This window comes from Peromyscus maniculatus, chromosome 2 (genome assembly GCF_049852395.1).
Source record: "Peromyscus maniculatus bairdii isolate BWxNUB_F1_BW_parent chromosome 2, HU_Pman_BW_mat_3.1, whole genome shotgun sequence".
NCBI classification, from domain to species: Eukaryota; Metazoa; Chordata; class Mammalia; order Rodentia; family Cricetidae; genus Peromyscus; species Peromyscus maniculatus.
Genome location: NC_134853.1, coordinates 102,257,605 through 102,278,330, shown reverse-complemented (window position 1 = coordinate 102,278,330; position 20,726 = coordinate 102,257,605). Strand labels below are relative to the sequence as shown.

Genomic DNA, 20,726 nt, shown 5'->3' with positions numbered 1-20,726 from the left:
GGTACCTAGATTTCTACTAGGAAAAATTATAAAACTGAATAAACTATATGATCTATCCTCCCTGTTTGCATTAAATTTATCATAAGGGGTTTGTTAAGGAATTCAGAATTGACTTTAGATAAAATATAAGCTCACCTCAGGACTTCTCAATGAATAGAATGAGGCCATTACCAACTATGGCTACTTAAGCATGTGTGGTTATGTACACTATATGAACATATCGTACATATGGGTATTTAAGAAAAACAAAGATGCCTGTGTACAGATTTTAAGAATGACGAAGTGGAACCCTTGGACCTCAGTGTTTCCTCCAGTTTTTCACTTACTATGTAGACTGGAAATGGATCTCCCATCTGTGGAGACATTTCTTTACTGCTGGGTTGGTATGCCCCTGGGATTTATAAGTGCTGACCTCGGAGCATGAGCTTGCCTTTGGGGGAAGCCTTGAGCTTCAGAGCCAGATTAGTACAGCAGGCTCAGCAGCTGTGAGCTGCTGCCTCTGTTCACAGAAGTCTCCATTTTGGCCTGGGGAGTTTATATTATGTTTCAGTTTTATTCACTAATACGTACAGATTTAAATTATCCACGTCTGTGTCATCTGAATTACAGGCAGTTTATTAAATACTCATTTCATTGGAGCATGGTGGCCTCCTCATCACATGCAGGCTTTTTTTTTTTTTTAAAACAGGGTCTTAGTATGTAGCCCTGGGTAGCCTGGAACTTGCTATGTAGACCAGGCTGGCCATGAAGAGTTCTGCCTGCCATTGCCCCACCCTTACCCAACCCCCAGTGCTGGGGTTCAGGCATGTGCCACAAAGTCCAGTCAGTCAAAACTTTCGCAGGCAGATTTAGAGTTCTAGGCCAGGAATGATTTACATAGTGAATTCATGTCCCAATGGACCCAGGAAGTAAAAAGAAATAAAAGGTATATTTTCATTGTATCAATTAGCTATAGCCATTGAACTTTTTTTCATTTTTTTGTGTTCTAGGTTTAAATTTGGGGGTTAATTTGAAAAATAATTTATTACTTTTTATTTAGTGCTTCTAAAATCATGACAAAATGTAGTAATAATTGTTTTCCAAAATTGAATGTCAGTTGACATCTGTTTAAAGATTCAACATAGTTTCTGGAGAAATCCTTGCTTTAAAAAAAAAAAAGGACCCAAGAAAACCATTGGTAAAGATTTAATAGCTGTGTGTTATGTCCCCTGTAATCTATTCTGTTACACTCACATTTTTAGCCTGTCACCAGGGATGAAATTGTCTGTCATGACTGACAACTAGTTCTCCAGGAAATTTTGTGTGTTCTAGTACAGGGGGAGGTTTTGTGTGTTAAGATAAACCTTCCTGTTCACTTACCAGAGCAAGCATTTTTTATTATGCATTCTATCATCATAAAAAGCAGCCCAGTCACCCTACAGATCTCTGCTCCGTGGCATTCTCTAGCATATGATCCTGCTGCATATATAGTTCCATCCATTCTGGGGTGGTTTTGGAGACAGGCATATGATTGAAAACTACCTGAAGCGCTTGAACCAGCAGGCAGAAAACAACAGTGAACTGTCGGTGGAGGAATTGCCGGCTATTAAGAAGGAAAGCTGCTGTCCTTAGCATATTAGGAGCCATATGAAAATAGTAAAGAAAAGTGTACCTTAACTCAGAAAATGGGACAGTGGTGGTAAGGTAGAGGAGTTGAGACTGTAAAGTGCCGCAGGAATTCTCTGCTACGTTGCTATTGCAGCTGTCAGAAACTTTATCATTTGAGTAATCTGTATCAGTCATTATCCAGAAACATAGTTTGGTAATGAGCAACCTTCAATCTTGCATTAAACTTAAGAAATGAGAAATTTCATTTATATTTGATCTTTAAATTTCTCACCTCTCTCAATTTTTCCTGAGAACAAGAATATATGAAATATTAGTATATATTTTTGAAAGACTTTATTTAAGATACCAAGAAGCATGGGAAAACGGAAGGATTATTTTGAACATTGGACTAGAAGAAAAACTGTTTTCCTTTTAGATCCTTATGATGTATAAACATAAAACAGTAGGCTCTTCAGCACCTATATGCTGCTAAAGTAGGCATGTGTTATCTGCCTTGTTGGTTAGCTGTTCCTTTCTGCATGTGTCTGTGCCACGTTCCATGAATAATGCATGGACATTTTGTCATAGAATTTCCAGTAAGCCCCAGCTAACAAGGGTGGAGAGACTGCTTTTTCTGATGAAAAGCAGTTTTGATTATGTTTCTTTGAGGCATAAGTGAGTTGATTTTCCAGTAATTATTGTAATTAATTTAGTAATTCTGAAACTTACCAATTCTTTGGTAAGCATGTTATTTTTTATAAGAATAAGATAACTGAAAACAATTTTAAAAATTGAAAAAAAAAAAGAATAAAATAACCGAAGTTGAATACTGGAGCCAACAGTCTACCTAGATTATGGGGTGTTGAGGTGGCCTTGTCCTATCCTTTGTTCCTAAGGATACTAGTGTTGTTAAATACTTCTTTGAGAGACCACTACATCTATTCTCTGTGCTAGGAATATTTGATAATTTGGAAAAATGATACCTTAAATTGAAGACAGGAAGTACAATAGATTGTTTCAAATAGTTAAATTCATAACAAAAAGGAAGAGACCCACATCTGAAGTAGATTCTAGATGTCTAAAATGTCAGTTATTTGTAAAGTAGAGGAAAATACTAGAAAGTGTCGCCGTTCTTTTGTGTGGAATTGTGAGTAGCACATCAAGCCCATAATCCCCCAAATGACAAATTTGGTTATATAAAGAACTTTATCTCAATAAAATATGACATATGCAGACTTAGAACCCTGCTTTCAGTCCAGCCTTCACATCCCAAAAAGAAGACCTGACTGCACCTGGTAAAAGGTGCAAGGAGGGATATGGAGAGAGTATTCATATGGGGTGCACAGGTCCACCTACACTAATCGTCATGAGTCTGCATGGTACAATGCTGCCCAGTACACTTCTTCCAGATGTCATTTCTAAGAAATTATAGGCTTTATAAGAATAGTTCATAGGCACTCCACTGTCTCCTTCTGTGAGAGAACAGTGTGATGGATGAGCAATTGCTTTACAAATTCAAGCTTGGTTTGGCTATACAACATTGTGTTATGTAAACAACTGTAGTAGCTAAGGTCTGTTGGCCATTTCCTATTAAGTCAAGCCTATTTTTAACTCTTCTGGTTCCCCTTAAAAGTCCTGTGCTAGAATCTATTGTTTTTCCATTTGAAATAGGTGAGAGGAGCAGAGTAGAGAGTGAGAAGTGTGAACTAATTATGAATCAGTATCTGAACTGAGGCTTTAAGAGTGACAATCCACCATTGCCTGTCAGCAATAATTATCTTCATGAGGAGGGTGGAGTGAACTTTAAATACTGACATCAAGATATAAAGACAGTGAAGAAAAGTGTAAATACTACTTAGTGATGGTTCTGTTTAGATGTGAAAATATTAACTTCATGTGCAAGTATATATGCCTACTTTCATGAATATTTTACAGATGCATAAAATGGGTGGATCAGTATCTGATTCCAAACATATGTCCTGGGGAAGTAAATGGACAAAGTCACAAGTACAGGCTTCCATAGTATTCTCTGTCCATAAGTGTATATGTTTGTACGAAACGAATCTTTTATGTGTAAATGTATTCTTAAGACCTTTGCACTTTAAAAGTATTGAAAATGCTATGGATGTTGTTCCATGGTATGATGCTTGCATAGTGTGTACAAAGTCCTGAGGTTGACCCCCAGTATCATAAGAAGGAAAACAAAAATGTTGATAAGACAATCTAAGGGAAACATACTTAATAACAGCATTCTGTAAAGCAGATGCATGTCCCAAGGGTGTAAATGCTAAAATATGTCTGTTGTGAAGAGATGTGTGCATTCATATAGGTCTGTAGAATTTTAAACTTTTAAGGAATTTTAGAAATTTTCTAATATGTAGCTGTCAAGACAGGTTTTTTTATATGCAGATTGCTAATAATGGAAACTAGATTACAACATAGGTTTTTATGGCTCTCTGATATAGTATTACTTGTTAGATCTTACAGAACATACAGATTTTCCTACAGTAATCTGAATTTCAAGGCTTCCTATTCTTCTGCATGGATACCAATAGTTATCTATAAATAACTTACTCCTGGAGGGTCCAGAGATTCCACATCCAGGCTGTCATACTTGGTACTCTCAATATACAGCAGCTTCTAGGAAGTGTGACTTGGGAATATGAGCTGTTTGCTTCTCTGTGTAGCTTTAACTTGGAATTGTTTTGCTTGTAGCTAGAACTAAACATTGTATCTAAAATTCTTATATTTGACCTAAAAGTGTAACTCAGTAGAACATGAAATACAAGATTTGTAAGAAATATAATAAATAAAACATTTATGAAATTAAAAAAATATGCAGGAAACATGCTCAGTGAAGAATATATGTGTATATATAAGGTTTTAAAAATAATGAATAAGTGTGTTTTATTTTTCACTAAATAGTAATTCACCAAAAAGTGGCTTATAATACATTGATATAACTCTTCGGTCTCAGTTTGGATGAGTTGGCTTTGTCTGTTCATTATCAGGATGTGATTGCCATTTCTGACCTAGTGCTTGGTCTTCAGATGTCCCTGGAAGAACTCTACACACAGAACCTCCTGCAGGGACAGCAGGCCGCCTCTCCTCCCACAGACATGAGCGTGGCAGCGGCTTCTGGTGTGGCCATCAGCGACTACACCCGTGCAAACGCTGCTGAACAAGAATATGGGTGTGCAGACCCAGGAGCGTGGACTAACTCACCATTACCCAGTGGCCTGTGCCCCGCAGAGCTTGCTTCTGCCCCGCCCACTGCAGCTCAAAAGGTATCCCGCAGCTAGCTCCTGGTGGTGTCACTAGGCAGATGGTGGGGGAGGGGAGAGAGAAGAATTACATCCCAGTCTCTTCTAGTTTGGGATGAGTGCTTGTGTGACTCTGAGGTGACCTGTGAACTCGATTGATTGTGGGTTCTTGCTAAAGCACAACTCATGGGGAACATGTGTAATGTCGAAATGGTCACTCCAAAGTCTAATCTTCTTTTCATGTGACTGTCTTTTTTCTTTCTTTTGGGGTTCCGAGTATTTAACTGAACAGAGCTCTCTGGCTTCTGATGCTGAGTCTGTCCCGCTGCAAAGTATGTCCCAAGAAGCTTTTGAGAGGACAGTTACTATAGCAAAAGGCAGCTCTAGTCTGGGTAAGTTGCTCCTCAGCCCACAAGAGGACAGTGGATTTCAACATATTTTTATCTGCTGAGAATGGATGATAGAAATGTTCTTGCTTCTTTTTATGTGCTCGTTATTTTTCCTGAAATAGGAACAGGTTTGTTTGTTTCATACTAGCTTACATCCCTTATTCTCTTATTTCCAAGTATTCAAAAAAAAAATCTCATTTACATTCAAGTAAAAGTTATATGAATTGTGTGTGTGTGTGTGTGTGTGTGTGTGTGTGTGTGTATGTAGTAGCAAGTCAGAAAAGAAATTCTTAGAAAATGAGAAGTCAGCAATTGGAATTCTAAGTTCTTTGAGAAAGTAAGTTATTACTTTCTTTGAATATTGCTAGTTATGCGAGAGTCAGATTGTATTTAATTTCTTTCATTCACCGATAGAAAGACTAACGACTGCCAGGTGTTGCCACTACCAAAATATAAATGCAGTTTATTCATAGTCTATGTTTGTGCCTGGAAGAACTCTACACACAGAACCTCCTGTGGAGATAGTCCTCTGTCACTCCTAACAGGCTTTGGCTGCTTCATAATCACAACACCTTCTAAATGGGCCCAGGCTTCTTGAGGAGCTGAATCCCTGGTGAGAGTAGTCAGAGCTGCGGGGACAGAGCACACCTGTACCTGCATCGAGAGGCAGCTTTTCTGTTGGGACTGATGGAGGACTATGCATCAGAACCTTGAATGCCCAAATGTAGCCCAATTGTTAGCTCACATCTGGCACTGTCTTCCTGCAGTGGCCAGTCATCAAGCATCCTTTGCACAGGTATCCCACGACTGTGACTGGTTTCTGTTGAAACTTGAAACTCAGAAGTGACATTCCCAGAACCTCCCCAGAGTCCTAGATTTTGTTCCATTTGGTGGTAACTGGATACCTACCAATACCAGCTGATAGGAGAACTGTAGAATAGGATGTGTATTGCTTTACTACATATAATTGCATGTGAAAAAATGATAAAAAAGAAAATGAAAAAAACCTGCATGAGTCACGTAATTCTGTTTACCTTATTTATGAGATAAATGTTTATTATATAGGATATGTACAACATATCAAACAGGCCTATGGCATATAAATATCAATAAATATGTTACATATTAATATTAATGTATTTATTAAATATTCATATTACATGTGCAATAAAGCATATATATTAAATTCACTGATTGGTTTTGGCTCTGGGATCTTCCTCAATTCTCAGTGATCTTAAGATAAGTTTTACAGACATCTATTTAGCTCTGACTGCTGCCCAGCAGAGCATCTGGAGCCAGGTGGTTCTCTGCACACTTTCTAGGATGTTGCTAAGAATTCTCAGCAAGCTCTATACCTCATATTTTGGGTTGTGGCAAATGTAAGATTCCCCATCCTTGCAGCAGATTTGCAGCTGCTGTGTATTGTGGGTCTCTGAGAAATGATAATGGAATGTAGCATGGTGACTTTTACAGAAATGTAGAAGCCTTGTTACTATCAAACGAGTCATCATAGAGGAACCTCATTTAGAAAAAACACTACGGGATATGTATTTACTCCACCACTGAACAGTTGCTCTTCTCTTATCTCATGCTCACTGCACAGAGACCCACAGTGTAACTCCTCCCCTCCACACTCAGAAGGGGGATGAATCCCTCCTGATTAAGTTTCAGTGCTGCATGTATGAGTAGCATAGTAGACGTACGTAATGCTTCAGAGCTTTTATAATGTCATATGGCGATTGGCCTCCTGTCTCAGGCTTATGTTTTTGCTCTAGTTATAAGTAAGTGGGCCATACTGTATTGACCTTTGGAAACTACTTCACATGGCATAATGTTTTTAAATCTCAAGTGGCATACATCAGAAATGTCCTTCTTTTTTAGGCTAAAAACTGTAAGTAAACACTGCATTTTCTTGACATATCTGCTGGTTGACATTTGAACTGCTTTTATGTTAGTGTTTAAGTTTTAATGGGAAAATGTTATGAGTTAATTAAGATCTTGTTAAAAACCAGTAAGGGTTCAAAGTAGCCTTTATCACATCCGGAAATTCATTTAAACTTCAGTTTTAATTAAAATATAAAATATCCCTCAATTGTGAAGAGAGTGATATTGATGCAGAAAATCACAGCATATAACCTTATGGCCTGTGCTACAATATTTGCGTGTAAGTGCCATTCAGTTGTGCTGATATTCATTATTATTATTATTATTATTGCTTCATTTTCACTCTAAGAATTAGGCTACATACTGACTGTATATCTTTAGAAGTGTAGGCCCTGGTTGTTTGATATCTTGGTACTCAGCAAGGTTCCTCTTACATGTGTGTCCAACCTTTGGTTTTGTGCAACTGAGTACAGCCATGATTACAGCCCAAAACAAAATTATAAAGTTACTTCAACATTGTGAGATATTCTTCTGCAACTTTTAAACTTAGGTTTTTTGTTTGGTTGGTTTTTGGTTTTTCGAGACAGGGTTTCTCTGTGTAGTTTTGCACCTTTCCTGAGTCTCACTTGGTAGCCCAGGCTGCCCTCAAACTCACAGAGATCCACCTGGCTCTGCCTCCCGAGTGCTGGGATTAAAGGCGTGCACCACCACCGCTCGGCAAACTTGAAGGTTTAATTTCTGAGTATGAGCTTTGTAAATGACATCATGTCACAATATCAAGATTTTGAAAATGCCTCCTAGCTTTTCAGAGTTAAAATTCAAAGTCTATCATGTTGAGAACATTTCTCTTAATATTTCACTTGACAGGAGATTTCAATATTCAGATTTCTACAGTACTAACATATAAAGAAACCATGAAAAAGTCCCATTTAAAAATTTTATAAACATAAATATTAAAGTAATTCAGTATTATAGCTTCCATTTCATGTGGGAAAGTGTTTCCATTATAACTTAAAGTAACATAAAGCTTGATAAGTCATACCTTAGGAAATCTCAACAGGTGAGTTCGTTCCGGTAGGCATGCAGTCACATTTGCTCAGCTTCACAGTCTGCTCTCAGCCTGTCCTATTTCTGCAGCCTCTCTGTTCTGCACGGTTTACCTCTTTGTCTAGTGACAATGAAAACAAATCAGTAATAAACAACAAGTTTCTGTAAAAACTCTCACCACCAGTTTCTTTCGATTTTTATGAAACATTTTTGCTGGTGCAGGTTTTGATACTGTTCTTTGGAGACAGGCATCCCTCAGATTCATGGTTGAAATTGCAAGCATGTGCCACCATGCTAGTGGGTTATTCTTTAACCTTATTAAAATTAGAGATTCGAATATAGAAGTGGGGGGTGGCCACACCCACTTCAGTTTCTGGTGGGTACACTTAAAGTTCTGATGGGTAACCAAGGACAATGTCAATATCCTGTCTTGTTTTGGAGACCGCTGGGGTCTCCTTGAACAGTGACTGATAGGAAGGTAGCCCGTGACTTGCACTCTACTTTTCCTTAGTAACTCATATCTTCTGAGACCAGCATTGTCCACCCATACAGGGCACTTCTTTTAGAACTTTGTTTTTAATTATATTTTGAAATTAGCTTTCTAACCTAGTGAGCTCCCATAAGACTTGCTCATATCTGTGGTTTGGGTTAATCCACACACTGCCAGCTCTGTAGCTTTGGATCTAGACTGCTTGTTTTCTGACATTTGGTGTGTATATGTTTAGAATTGTAATGTCCTCTTGATGGATTGTGTGTTGACTATGAGGTAAACTTTATCTGTTCTGACTAGTTTTGTTTTGAAGTCTATTTTGTGGGATACTGAAATAGTTACACCTGCTTGTTTATTTGGTTATATTTGCTTGGAATAACTTTCCATCCTTTTATCCAAAAGTGATATAAATATATGTTCTTGAAGGCAGAAGAAAAAACATATTCTATTCTGTTTTCAAATCTAATCCAATAGTCTGTGCTTTTCCTGGGGGAGTTGAGACTATTAGTATTTAGAGTTGTTATTAAAAGATGAGTTCAAGCCCCAACTTTTCTGTGGCATTTTTTATGTATCTTTTTATTAACTGACCGAGTATTGTTTATTTGTTCTTTTTGTCATCTGTAATGTATTTATTCTTCTCTTGAGGTAGAAGTTTTCCTTCCAGCATCCTCTGTAGAGCTTAGTTAGTGATCATACATTCCTTTGTCTGTTCTTACCATGGAAAGTTTTTTATTTCTTTCAATTTTAATAGGTAGTTTTCCTGAGTATAATAGTCTGTGTTGGCAGTTGTGGTCTTTCAGAGCTTGAAATGTGTGTTTCCAGGTCTTTCTGGCTTTAAACGTTTCTGTCAAATGATCTGGTTTTATCCTGATATGCCTTTGTAAGTGATTCAGTCCTTCTCTATTGCAGTTTTCAATACTCTTTTTGTCTGTTTTTAGCATTTTAACTATAAGATTTCCCATAGCCAGGCCTGTGGTGCTGGGATATAACTATTATAGGGAACATATTTAAAAATACTTTAAAAAGATATGATTTGGTATAGTTAGTATTCATATTTAGATAGATAATAAGATATATTTTATTATGAAAATAACAATGAAATTTTTTGCTTTGTCAAAGTTCCTATTCAAAAAAATCATGTGGTGTGATTTATACCTGTAATCTTAGCACTTGGGAGGCAGAGGCAGGTGAATTGCTGCAAGTTCAAGGTTAGCTTTGTTTACATAGCAAGTTCCTAGCTAATCAGAGTTGTAGAGTGAAAGCCTGTCTCAACAAACCAACAACAAATCAACCAAATGCACCAGGTGTGGGGGCTCTTGCCTTTAATACTAGCATGTTAATGTGAGTACTTGGGGGGCAAAGGCAGTAAGATCTCTCTGAAGCCAGTTTATTCTACATAGTGAGTTCCAGGTCTGCCATAGCTATATAGTGAAACTTTGTCTTGAAATAACAATAATAACAACAAAAAGGAAAGAAAAATCCTCAACTATCAAGAAGAGAAAAAAAAGGAACAAGAAAAATACTTAGGAGCTGGAGAGATAGCTCAGCGGTTAAGAGAACTGGCTGTTCTTCCAGAGGTCCTGAGTTCAACTCCCAGCAACCACATGGTGGCTCATCTTATCATCTGTAATGAAATCTGGTGCCCTCTTCTGGCCTGCAGACATACACGCAGACATTTATTTATTTATAAATAAATAAATCTTTTAAAGAAAAGAAAAATTCTTGATAGCTTTATATCTCTTCCTATCTTGTTTATTCCTACACTCTTGTTTGAAAAGAAAATATTACCATTTTACTAAAGTGAATTACATTGTATTTGAAATGGTTTAAATGTAAATTTAGAGGTTTTATGTGTGAATAGGTTCCGGATAAGCTGTTACGGTAACAGTAATTCAAATAGCATATATTGGATGGCTGCTTTGAGAAAGAGATGCAGAAACATGAGGATGAACTAGTTGTGTTCGAGCATACTGCAAATAGAGTATCAGCTAAAGAAGAAAAAGGGAAGAAAGATAGTAATCGTATATATGAAAGAAGATAGCTGTGCTGTAGCTGGAACTCCAGAGCCAAGGACTATGTGGTAGAAAGGAAGGACACAAGTTTCAAGGAGAGCAGGTCTCCTGTGTTCCCTGTACTGTACCTGAGAGATATACTGCATCTTAGGAAACTGGTGAAGGGTTGCATGCCGAGGACACATAGGATATGATTTGTCTCTTCTGAATTGTTTTCCTACTGTGAGTATAGTACATTGGAAGGGACAGTATCAGAAAGCAGATGACTAGTTAAGGGGCTGCAAAATTATAAGCAAGAGATGGTGTTGGTTTGCTCCAGGATTTATTGAGAAGTGTAGAAAAGCAAATAGATTTAAGGTAGTATTTAGAGATAGAAATGGTGGGTCTTAAGTATGTGTTGAATCTAGGGAGAGATGTCAGATGGTCACTAAAATGATTCCAGGACTGGGGAGATGGTTCAGCTGGTGAAACACTTACCAATCAAGTGTGAGGGCCTTAATTGAGATCATCAGAACCCATATTAAAAGCCAGATTGGGTGTTCACAGTTGTAACCCCAGCTATGATGAGATGAGAGACAGAAATGAACAGGCTCCTGTAGCTTGCTAGCCAGCTAGTCGACTCTACCTGGTGAAGTTCCAAACCAGTGAGGGACTTTGTCTCAATCAAAATATTGAAGATGCCTGAGGATGTCCTCTGACCGCTTCACACATGTATCCATAGGCCTGTACACACGCACGTACACATACACGCACACACACCAATATACATACAAAGAATGACTCCAGTGTTTCCTTTTGAACAATGGGGGATACTATGATAGGATTGCAATGGCCTTTATCAAGAGGGGGAAGACCATAGAAATGAGAGGAAGTAAAAAATTAAAAGTTATACAGCAATACAATGACTTAAGATTACGTTTTTGTCTTGACATGAAATCTAAGGAATATGTGAAGACAGTATCTAATGCCCACATTGGGACCTGAGTAGAGTTAAGAGACCAAAATGGAATGGAAGAGAATTCCTTTTCTCTTGGTTTGGGTCAACAGACAACATTCAAACAGGGTAGGCTCTGGGTCAAGACTTTAGTGTAGGCTGCAGGATGCTGCGAGTTCTGTGTTTTATGTCTGAAGAAACCTGCGTAAGATTTAGCACATAGCAGCCACCTGCTGTGTAGACAGAGATGAATGGGTGAACTAGACGTAAGGGAGTAAGCGCCATCCTAGGCTATTTGGACTCCTGCCTTTATTACGTTATGTGTAGAAGATGTGAACGGCTGTTAGAAAACTAGTCTGATACCAGACGGTATTTTCTCTAAGAGGGCTTGTGTCTTGAAAGGTGGACCACACCAAATCGTGTGACTTACATTTAGTTTTGTAGTGTAAATTGTTTTAATGTCTTATGTATTAAACATGGAATATTACTGTTACACAATTTCACCAACATGTTAAGTCACTTGAGAATGTTTTACTATGGGCCAGCAAGAGGACTTGGCAGGTCAAAATGCCAGCCATGCGAGCTTGATGACCTGAGTTCCGTCCCCAGAAACAATGGCAGAAAAAGAGCAGGGACAAAAAGCTGTCTTCTGGTATCCACATGTGCACCATGACACACTCACACAAATATCACACCAACACAACTATGACTGACAAGATAAATGAAAAACTATTTTTAGAAAAGCATTTTAGTGACTAAGAACATGACTCACATTCTTTTATCTACAAAGCCATAGTGAATGGTAAATTCTAGTGAGTTTGAAAGTCTTGTCTGTGGTCCTTGTCAGCCTTGCTTTCTTCTCGCAGGAATGACAGTGAGTGCTGATAAAGATGGCCTGGGAGTGATTGTGCGAAGCATTATTCACGGAGGTGCCATCAGTCGAGATGGCCGGATTGCTGTTGGTGACTGCATCTTGTCCATTAATGAGGAATCAACCATCAATTTAACTAATGCCCAGGCACGAGCCATGTTGAGAAGGCATTCTCTAATTGGACCTGACATAAAGTAAGTGTCATCTGGACCCATTTGTCTTGGGAAATTCGTAAATTTCATCTCATTTATAAGAATAATTTCCTTATTTGATGCACAGAATTATCATGTTCATTTCATGTAAATCACTCTATGCTATATTTCTGATTAGTTCTTGATTCTAAATAAAGTATAGCTAAGATTGTGACACTATTGAATTATGCTAATAGTGTGATGTTATGTTTGATTTTGCTTTTCTGGTGTTTCTGTAAGAACCCTAGCTATGAGAGAGAGCCCATGTTTCATATATCTCATAATCTCACACAGTCTCATGGGGAGGCTATAATCCTCAGTATAAAGAAGCATGCATTGCTGAAGTGCTCCATAGAAATCCCAGAACAGCCAGTTCTCGAAGTGCCAGGCCTGAAGAGCACAAGGCCTGTCAAGCACAAATTATGTTCTCGAGCTTCCTTGTGCCCATGGGGATTCACAGATCTGTGTGGTAACTTCTGCTTATAGACCCTGTAGCTTATTTTTCCGGGAAGTGCTTGAAATTTCCTGCAAGTCTATAATGTTCTACAAACACATTGTGTGTGTTGGGGGGGGGGGTTAGTTTTTAGCTCATTAGATGTTCCTTGAGCCAACATGAAATATAGTTCAGGCTTTATTGCCATGCCTCACCAATGTGGCTCTCCCTTCTAACATTCATCATTGAATATTAATGTTTATTGTGCAAGGGATCAAAGCATAAATCAGGGCTCAAGGGAAGGCTACTTACCTTAACTTGGTAGTAGTTATTCATGTTGGGGCACCTTTCTATAATATTTTACCGATGGCATTCCATTGCAGAATATGCATTGTTAGAGCATACTGACCATGTGGTTTCTGCTCTGCCATTCATAAGCAGTAAGCACATCCCATTGCAAGCAGCTCCTGCTGTCTTAGTGGAAGGGCCGTTACATGGACAGAACCTTCACTTGAGCTTTCATATTCTACATGCCCTTTTTACTTTACTTTATAGGAGAGCAGATCTTCAGATCATGTAGCTGTTTCTTAGTTATCTTTTAATGAGAAGAGTATAGGAGAACGTCATTTTAAAAGTCAGTCCTTGTGCTACACAAATGGAGAAGTGTTTCAGGTCATTCCTTACTGCTTGTGGCCAGCCCTTCTTTTTGCCTAAAGGCAAATGATTTAGAGCACATGGAAAGTGTTCCTTGTGGGATATTTCATGATGTGTGTGGTATGACATGCAGATGGCCTGGTGATTGAACATTCAGTTCTTGTTCAGTCATGCTCGTGTTGGGTACTTGTAGCATCAGAATCCATACTTGGCACTGGAATTCCCCCTAAAAGATTGTTAAAATTCAAAAGTATCTCAAGGTGTAGGTCCTGCATCTAGTTAATAGCAGAGAAGTTTTGATTTGATTTAAAGTCAAAATGTCTCTTCCCCATTTCTTATGATTTGTATTGTGTCTCTGCTTTTTCCCCTCACTTGCATATCCAGCCAGAAACCCCCAATCCTCTGAGAGCAGCTGCATTCTTATAACTTTGAAAGACATCTAGAGGACTAACTTCTTAAACATGTTATCACATCTCAGAAGTCAAAACACACTGTGGCATTTACATGTAAAACAGGAAGAAGAAAAATCTGCCATCTTCAGGAATTAACCAGTTAGTATTACACACACACACACACACACACACACACACACACACACACACGTCTGTCTTATACACATACACACTCACTATTCCTCACACACTAGTCAGTCTTTTTCACATAGACATACATCAGTCTTCTTCACACACACAGTCATTCTTACACACATATATGTCAGTCTTTCTTACATGCTAATCAATCTTTCTGTGTTACACACATACATCAGTCTTTCACACAGACATACAGACTTTCTTTTATGCACATGCTAATTAGCCTTATGCACACACTTCTTTCTCATACTCATCTGTACCCACACACCAGTGTACTCATAAAATCCTCCACTTCTTTTCAAAGGCCCACTAATGCTGACTTAGATGACTGTAGATGGACGTACAGAGCAAATGGTAGAAATCAGTTCATCCTTCCACAGTCCTTTTGCAGAAACAAAAAATGTCATGTGAATCACACTGAGCAGGGGTGCTGAACAGTGTTCTCTGGGTTTTCTCTGAAGTGTTATTGGCCCTATCCCTCTTCTGTCACTTCCATTTCATAAAGCAGGGGTTTAGAGCTACCTTGAGGTCACTGTGGCCATTCTCCCAAAGGGAAGTCCAGTTGTTCCTTTATTCTGCATGGAGCCATATCACTGCCTTTGGTCAGTTAAGTTTTGTAGTCATTGCCTGGCTCTAAGCTCTGTCCAGTCAATTTCTCTGTGTTGCTTATTAATGGGGAGTGGTGGAAACTCTAAAAATAAAAAAAAAAAATCAAAAATTCTGGCTCAGCTACACAACTGATTGGCCATAGGAAAAGGATTGCTTGTTGAGACAATGCATGCCCTCCCTTCTCTCTCCTTCAGGATAGATAATTATGAAGGTTGTGTGCATTCAGACATGCCTAAGAGATAATTCAAGTTACTGGAGTTCAAGAACAGCCAGTTAAGTTCCAGGCCTCCTTGTTTCCCATGGAAAGCCAGATGTGAAGCCTCACCAGAATGCATTCTGTTTCTTTTCACTCTACCTTGCCAGGAGCTCTTACACATTTCTGTAATAATAGCCAGGGTTTTGTGCTTAGCAGCAGCTGTTTATAACATCTGCCAGATAATTACTGAGCTGAATCAGAATTCACCTGCCTTAACCCAATGTGTGGGATGAATTCCTGATCAAGGAATAAAAGATTGATTGCAGTTACATTTTTCCATGCTTGTTAATAATCACTGCTATAGACACCAGGAAAGAGCAGATGCTTTTCTGGGGGAGGTGTAGATGAGAGGGAGGTGGAAAGGGGGAAAATATCCAGGAGCACCCACTTTTAACTACATATGTATGCGTTTCACATTCAGCACAAGACATTGACATTTGTTAACACCATTGTAAAAAGATGCCGCGGCGTATGCTTCACATTCTAGATTCTCTGCAGCACCTGCTGACGATCGAGCCCCCTTTTATGTGTGAGTATCGGTGACTCAAAAGCTCATTATGGCTGTGTGTTACAACTTGTCTGTGAAAACCATTTCATGCTTTTGTAACATCCCAGTGCAGGAATAGATCCAGATTAGATTCAGTGTGTGCAGTTTGGCTTTTTCTTCATTTATAAGAACATAAATTCCAGCAGAGCTGTGCAGTTGCTACATTTTCTCATTGCAGTGATGGTTGTGAACTCATTCGGAAATCCTTGTTGCCAGCCACTAAGCTTTCAGACTCCTTTGTGAGGCTGATCCTGTCTGCGTGTGCAGGCACAGCCCCCGGATTAGTAGTTGTTATTGCATGTCAGCATCACTAACATCGAGCCCTTTTTCTTCCTCTCCATGTGTAACCAGAGGTTAGGTTACATTGAAGCTTTTAACGCAGCTCCCAAATAATCTGCTTCCATGTGTTTCTGAAGCTTGTCATTCCGCTTTGCCGTCTTCGGCCCGTGAGGAGGTTTTATGGCTTGTGTGATTGGTCATGTGCTGGAACTGCTCTAAATGTGTGATGTTGCATTGTGGGAAAGCCTCTTCTGGTGGCCTCTGTCAGTGGTGGGCTGAATGACCATGGCAGTGGCTTTCTTTGTTCATTCTCCTTGCTAACAAAATATCAAACAGATATTTATAAAACCTTCATGTATTACCCTCTGATAGAAATAATTAGCAAATACAGAAGACAGCTCATGAGTGCTGCTTGGGGTTTCAAGCTGGCTAATAAAACAGGCGATGCTTGTTATTACTATTATTGCTTTCATGCCCTACTCTGCCAACATATTTTCTCTTGGTTTTAAGAGTTTATTTATATGAGTCCTCCCAATTTTTAGAATTAATATGTTCTCTAAAATCCTGTTGCCTTTTAGATTTTACATTAATTTTTATATATCAAATACAATAGGGTTTTCCTGATATAAAATATATTGCACGTTTTTGACTCATGAAATTTGAAGAGAAAACAGCATATCTATTCAGTATTTTTGTAACAACTCAAAGTATTTTATTGTTGTTGTTATTTTGGTTTTTTTTTTTAATAGATGAATAAATTAAGCTGAGCCACTGAAAGGCAATGCTTTCACCCTACCTAAGGAAATTTTCCCAACTGGTGTTTTCTGCTCATAGTTTAGTTCTTGGGGTAGAAATGTTACAAGGAGATTCCCAGGGGTGTTGAGTGTTCTTTTGGTGGGCTGATGGTGGTGTAGCAAGCTGTGTTCTGAGAGGAGTGATGGCGTTTAGCTTATTTCCACAGCATAAAAGATGACATACTTGTGGTTGAGGGTTTGGAGGTGTAGCCATGTTGTTTCACCTCAGAGCACCTCAAAACCTTGAGACTTGAACTTTGGCAACTTGAAAGAGGGTGTGTCTTTGTGGTATCATCAATGTGCTTGAAATATATCCTCCTAACTTCAAAGTAGTGAATCAGTGCGATTTTTTTTTCCTTATAGTATAAAAAAATAGTCCTTATATCCTTACCTGCCAGGGCCAGGATCTTTTGGATATATTGGATATATTAATTGGTTCAAGAGTTTTTGTTATTTCTATTTTGAGCATGTTTAATACATACTCTTTTTTCTTAGTTGCACAAGCATGTCTGCCCTAATGATATCAGGTACAGTATTTCTTTAAGTAGGGGTTAATTGAAGGCTCTTGACCAACTGACTTACACATTTTGTTAATGTTGTAATGAGCTTTACAGAATAGCAGTATATTTGAACTTTGCAATATTGGTTGCTAAGGCCATTGCTGTATTCTGATTCTGTATCCACTACAATGTTGTCCACATGATGAGTACTCAGTTGCTACTTGTTAGATTTCCTAGTTTACTTTCAAGTGTAAACAGTTCAATTTCTTCGAGGAAAAAAGATGAAAGAAGATTCTACACATTAATGAATCCTTCTTTAACTTAAGTATGTTAGCTTCAGGCTTCAGGTTTTCAAGGTCGTAAATTAATAGAGCTCACTCAATCACTGATTATGCTAATTAATGTCCATAATTAACTCTATTATAAACAACAATAAATTCTAGATATTTAGTGCTTAATAAAGTAAACCTAATTTGTTTCTGCTAGGGAATCTATCTTACGACAAAAATAATATTAATATGGATATTTATTTACATACTATTTATTTTGCGGTACTACTGGTGAACCTAGGCCCTGGGCATGGTAAGCAAACATTCTACAATTGAGCTATACTTTAGTCCTATTCATTCATTTATCATTGTAGTAAAGGGAGCAAACCCAGGACTTTTCCCTATAAATGCTCTGCTGTTGAACTGCCTTCCTTGCTCTCTTATCAAATTTTAGAGCTTCCTAATCTCAAAAAAAAATTACATTGGCTTTCTCATTTGGAGAAATATATAATCCTACTTTCTTCCCTGTGTGGTTGTTAATAAATTAGCAGTTTATTAGTAGCATTTGCAATTTTTATTTCACTTGTTATGTTTGCCTGTAGAGTATTTTGCCTTTTGAATTTTAGGTCACCTATTGAGCATGATCATTCCACACATCACATGCAGTGTAGATGCGAATGGGCAGTATGATTGTTTTCTGTGTTTTGAAGGCTTTCATAACAGAACTCTGTTCCCTTTGCTTTCACGGATTATGTTTAATTCCAGAATTACTTACGTGCCTGCAGAACATTTGGAAGAGTTCAGACTAGGTTTTGGTCAACAATCTGGAGGAATAATGGCACTGGATATTTTTTCTTCATATACTGGCAGGTGAGTAAATAAGTCTACAACAAAACAATCAACGATGCAGAAGATTTAAAAAAATTAAGTCTCATTTTGTGTCAGTTACTCAAGTAATTATCATTTGGAATTGAAAATTTGGGAAAACATGAATATTTAAATAAATAAATTAAAACAATCTTTTATTTGCCCACCTAACATAGCACTTTTAGCATTAAGTTTTGGTGATTCTCCTCACATTATTATTTCATTAATTCTCTGGACAGCACATTTTCGGTGGTTTTATATAATGCTTTCACTTTTTCTAGAAATATCAAACAACTCAATCAGAAACAATTTTTAGCAAACATATTTATTTTCTTTGAAGACTCTTAGGCTCAGAATGTTGGTATAAAGAGATATTAGGAAACCATGCTTAGCTTTTTAAAGAGCTTGGTATACAGTATGTTAAGAACCTTTAAATAATAGAGTGTTCTTCTCTCTTACAAAAAGACAGAATTGGGGCTTGTTGGTACTACTGATTGAGTTCACAGCAGGAGAGAAATGTCAGAGTGCTTTTCTCTGGAAGGATGTTCTGTGGGTTGCTTTTTGCAGTTACACTGACAGTTGGATACCAAATTTCTCTTAAGCATACTGTAGAGCATAGAGCTTCACAAACATTTGGAGGCCTTCTCCGAAGACTCCTGCATCCACAGAGGGTGTGGGAGCACCCTGGTTCCCAGTGGCCCTGAAGGAATTATGATATAGCACCATTGCTTCATCTGCAAATTATACAAGGCCACAGTGTGCAGAGAGTAGTGGGGAATGGAAAGTCATGACCTGCGCTTAATAAAGAAAAAGAAAATTACAGTATTTGGGGCCTCATGACATTCATGGCAGGAGGACACCCACCCTGTACAAAAGTTGGCCCAGGTACACTCCAGAATTCCTGTCTCAGGCTTAATAGCATGGGTTAATTGTAGTTTGCGAGTGTTCCCTATCAAAATGGAAAAAGTAATCTTTCTTCTGTCCAAATAGAGGACCAGTTAAGATCTCAGTAAGTTCATGGGCCTTAAAACATTCAAAAATTTTAGAAAGAAGGAGCTACTTTCACTACTGTTCCTCTCGGTGTAAAGAGAAAAATGGCCTTGGTCACCCTGTCCAGTGATCAGCTGCTTCATTGCAAAGAAAGCATATTTGTTATTAACAGCAGGATGCTTACAAAAGGCAGTCAGCATCTTACAGAGGAGGAATCTACAGCAGCAAGTGCTTAACTTCTGGAGTCCCACAGCTTGTTTCAAAGCCAAACTCGGGATGTAATCAGTCAGACTCTAAGATCTTGACCATTGAATCCAAAGGAAGAATTGAATTAGCCCTTAAAACAAAGAGGCAGTGTAGCACAGTACAATGTGGCCAAGATCGCTTATGCATAGTTTATGCATAGCTTATGCATAGATCTCCCAGCCCAGGCTTTAGGTCACATAACCCCTCCCTGCAGCCTCTGGCTGTCAGTAGCTCTTACAGCAGCTGCTCACATTCTCACTCTGTCTCCTAAACCTACTTTTTTCTTCATCTCCTTTTCATCTCTTTGGCTTACATTTCTCTGCTTCCTTACCAGAGGACTTGGACTGTTTCTCATTCAGCTCCTTGACATCTCTCTTAGAATACACCTCCTGGAACTGTTGCTAACCATCCTGGACCATTGTCAGGTTTAGACTTTAGAAAGCACAGCTTTTCCCAGATCTGCCCTCTTTAGTTTACATAAAAGGGGACTTCAAGTGCAGAGCTGCTGGTAGGGCCTGTGGCAGGTAAATTTCATTTTAACAATGTTTAAACAGTATTTGACCATTCAGGTCAAAGAAAAGGATGTTTGTAGAGAACCTGGATATTCATTTGTCAGCACTGTGAATCATGTTCAAGTGCAGATCCACGGGGTCTCCTAACTTCTGGTTGCAAATGTGAAGATCGTGTAGTTTGAATGAGTTCAGCATTCCTATCAGTGAAGAATGCTATAATTTGACGCATGTTTTCTTTAGATTTTTCAGTTCTATAAAATCAACTGATGATGAATTCTCTTAGGGCAGAGAAATATTTGCTGAATAATTTTCCTATAGAATCCCAGGGTTTGATGCAATTTCCCCATTCCTTTCCTTCACCCTCCTTTATTCTGCCACATTTCATCAGCAAATGGACAAGGCAAGACTTTGTGTGCAGCAACTGACTCTAGTGTAAGGTTATTATTTGTTTGGTTAGGTTTGTTTGTTTTGTTTCCTATGCTAGGAAGTGTTATAAATTTGTAGGTCAGATA

General features: G+C 38.3%; 1 protein-coding gene across 25 annotated transcripts in view; it reads left to right on the top strand.

Annotated features, from left to right (window-relative positions):
• The window catches only part of Mpdz (multiple PDZ domain crumbs cell polarity complex component), a 158,926-nt gene that overhangs the window by 86,573 nt on the left and 51,627 nt on the right, over positions 1-20,726 (top strand). For 8 of the 25 annotated variants that reach the window (XM_076564421.1, XM_076564414.1, XM_076564419.1 and 5 more), the window contains 5 exons: positions 4,599-4,875; positions 5,120-5,242; positions 12,473-12,671; positions 15,698-15,739; positions 18,365-18,469. In XM_076564421.1, coding sequence (XP_076420536.1) covers positions 4,599-4,875; positions 5,120-5,242; positions 12,473-12,671; positions 15,698-15,739; positions 18,365-18,469 — 746 coding nt within the window. The remainder of the gene's footprint in view (positions 1-4,598; positions 4,876-5,119; positions 5,243-12,472; positions 12,672-15,697; positions 15,740-18,364; positions 18,470-20,726) is intronic. The other 17 variants (XM_076564428.1, XM_076564422.1, XM_076564427.1 and 14 more) reach the window with 5 other exon arrangements.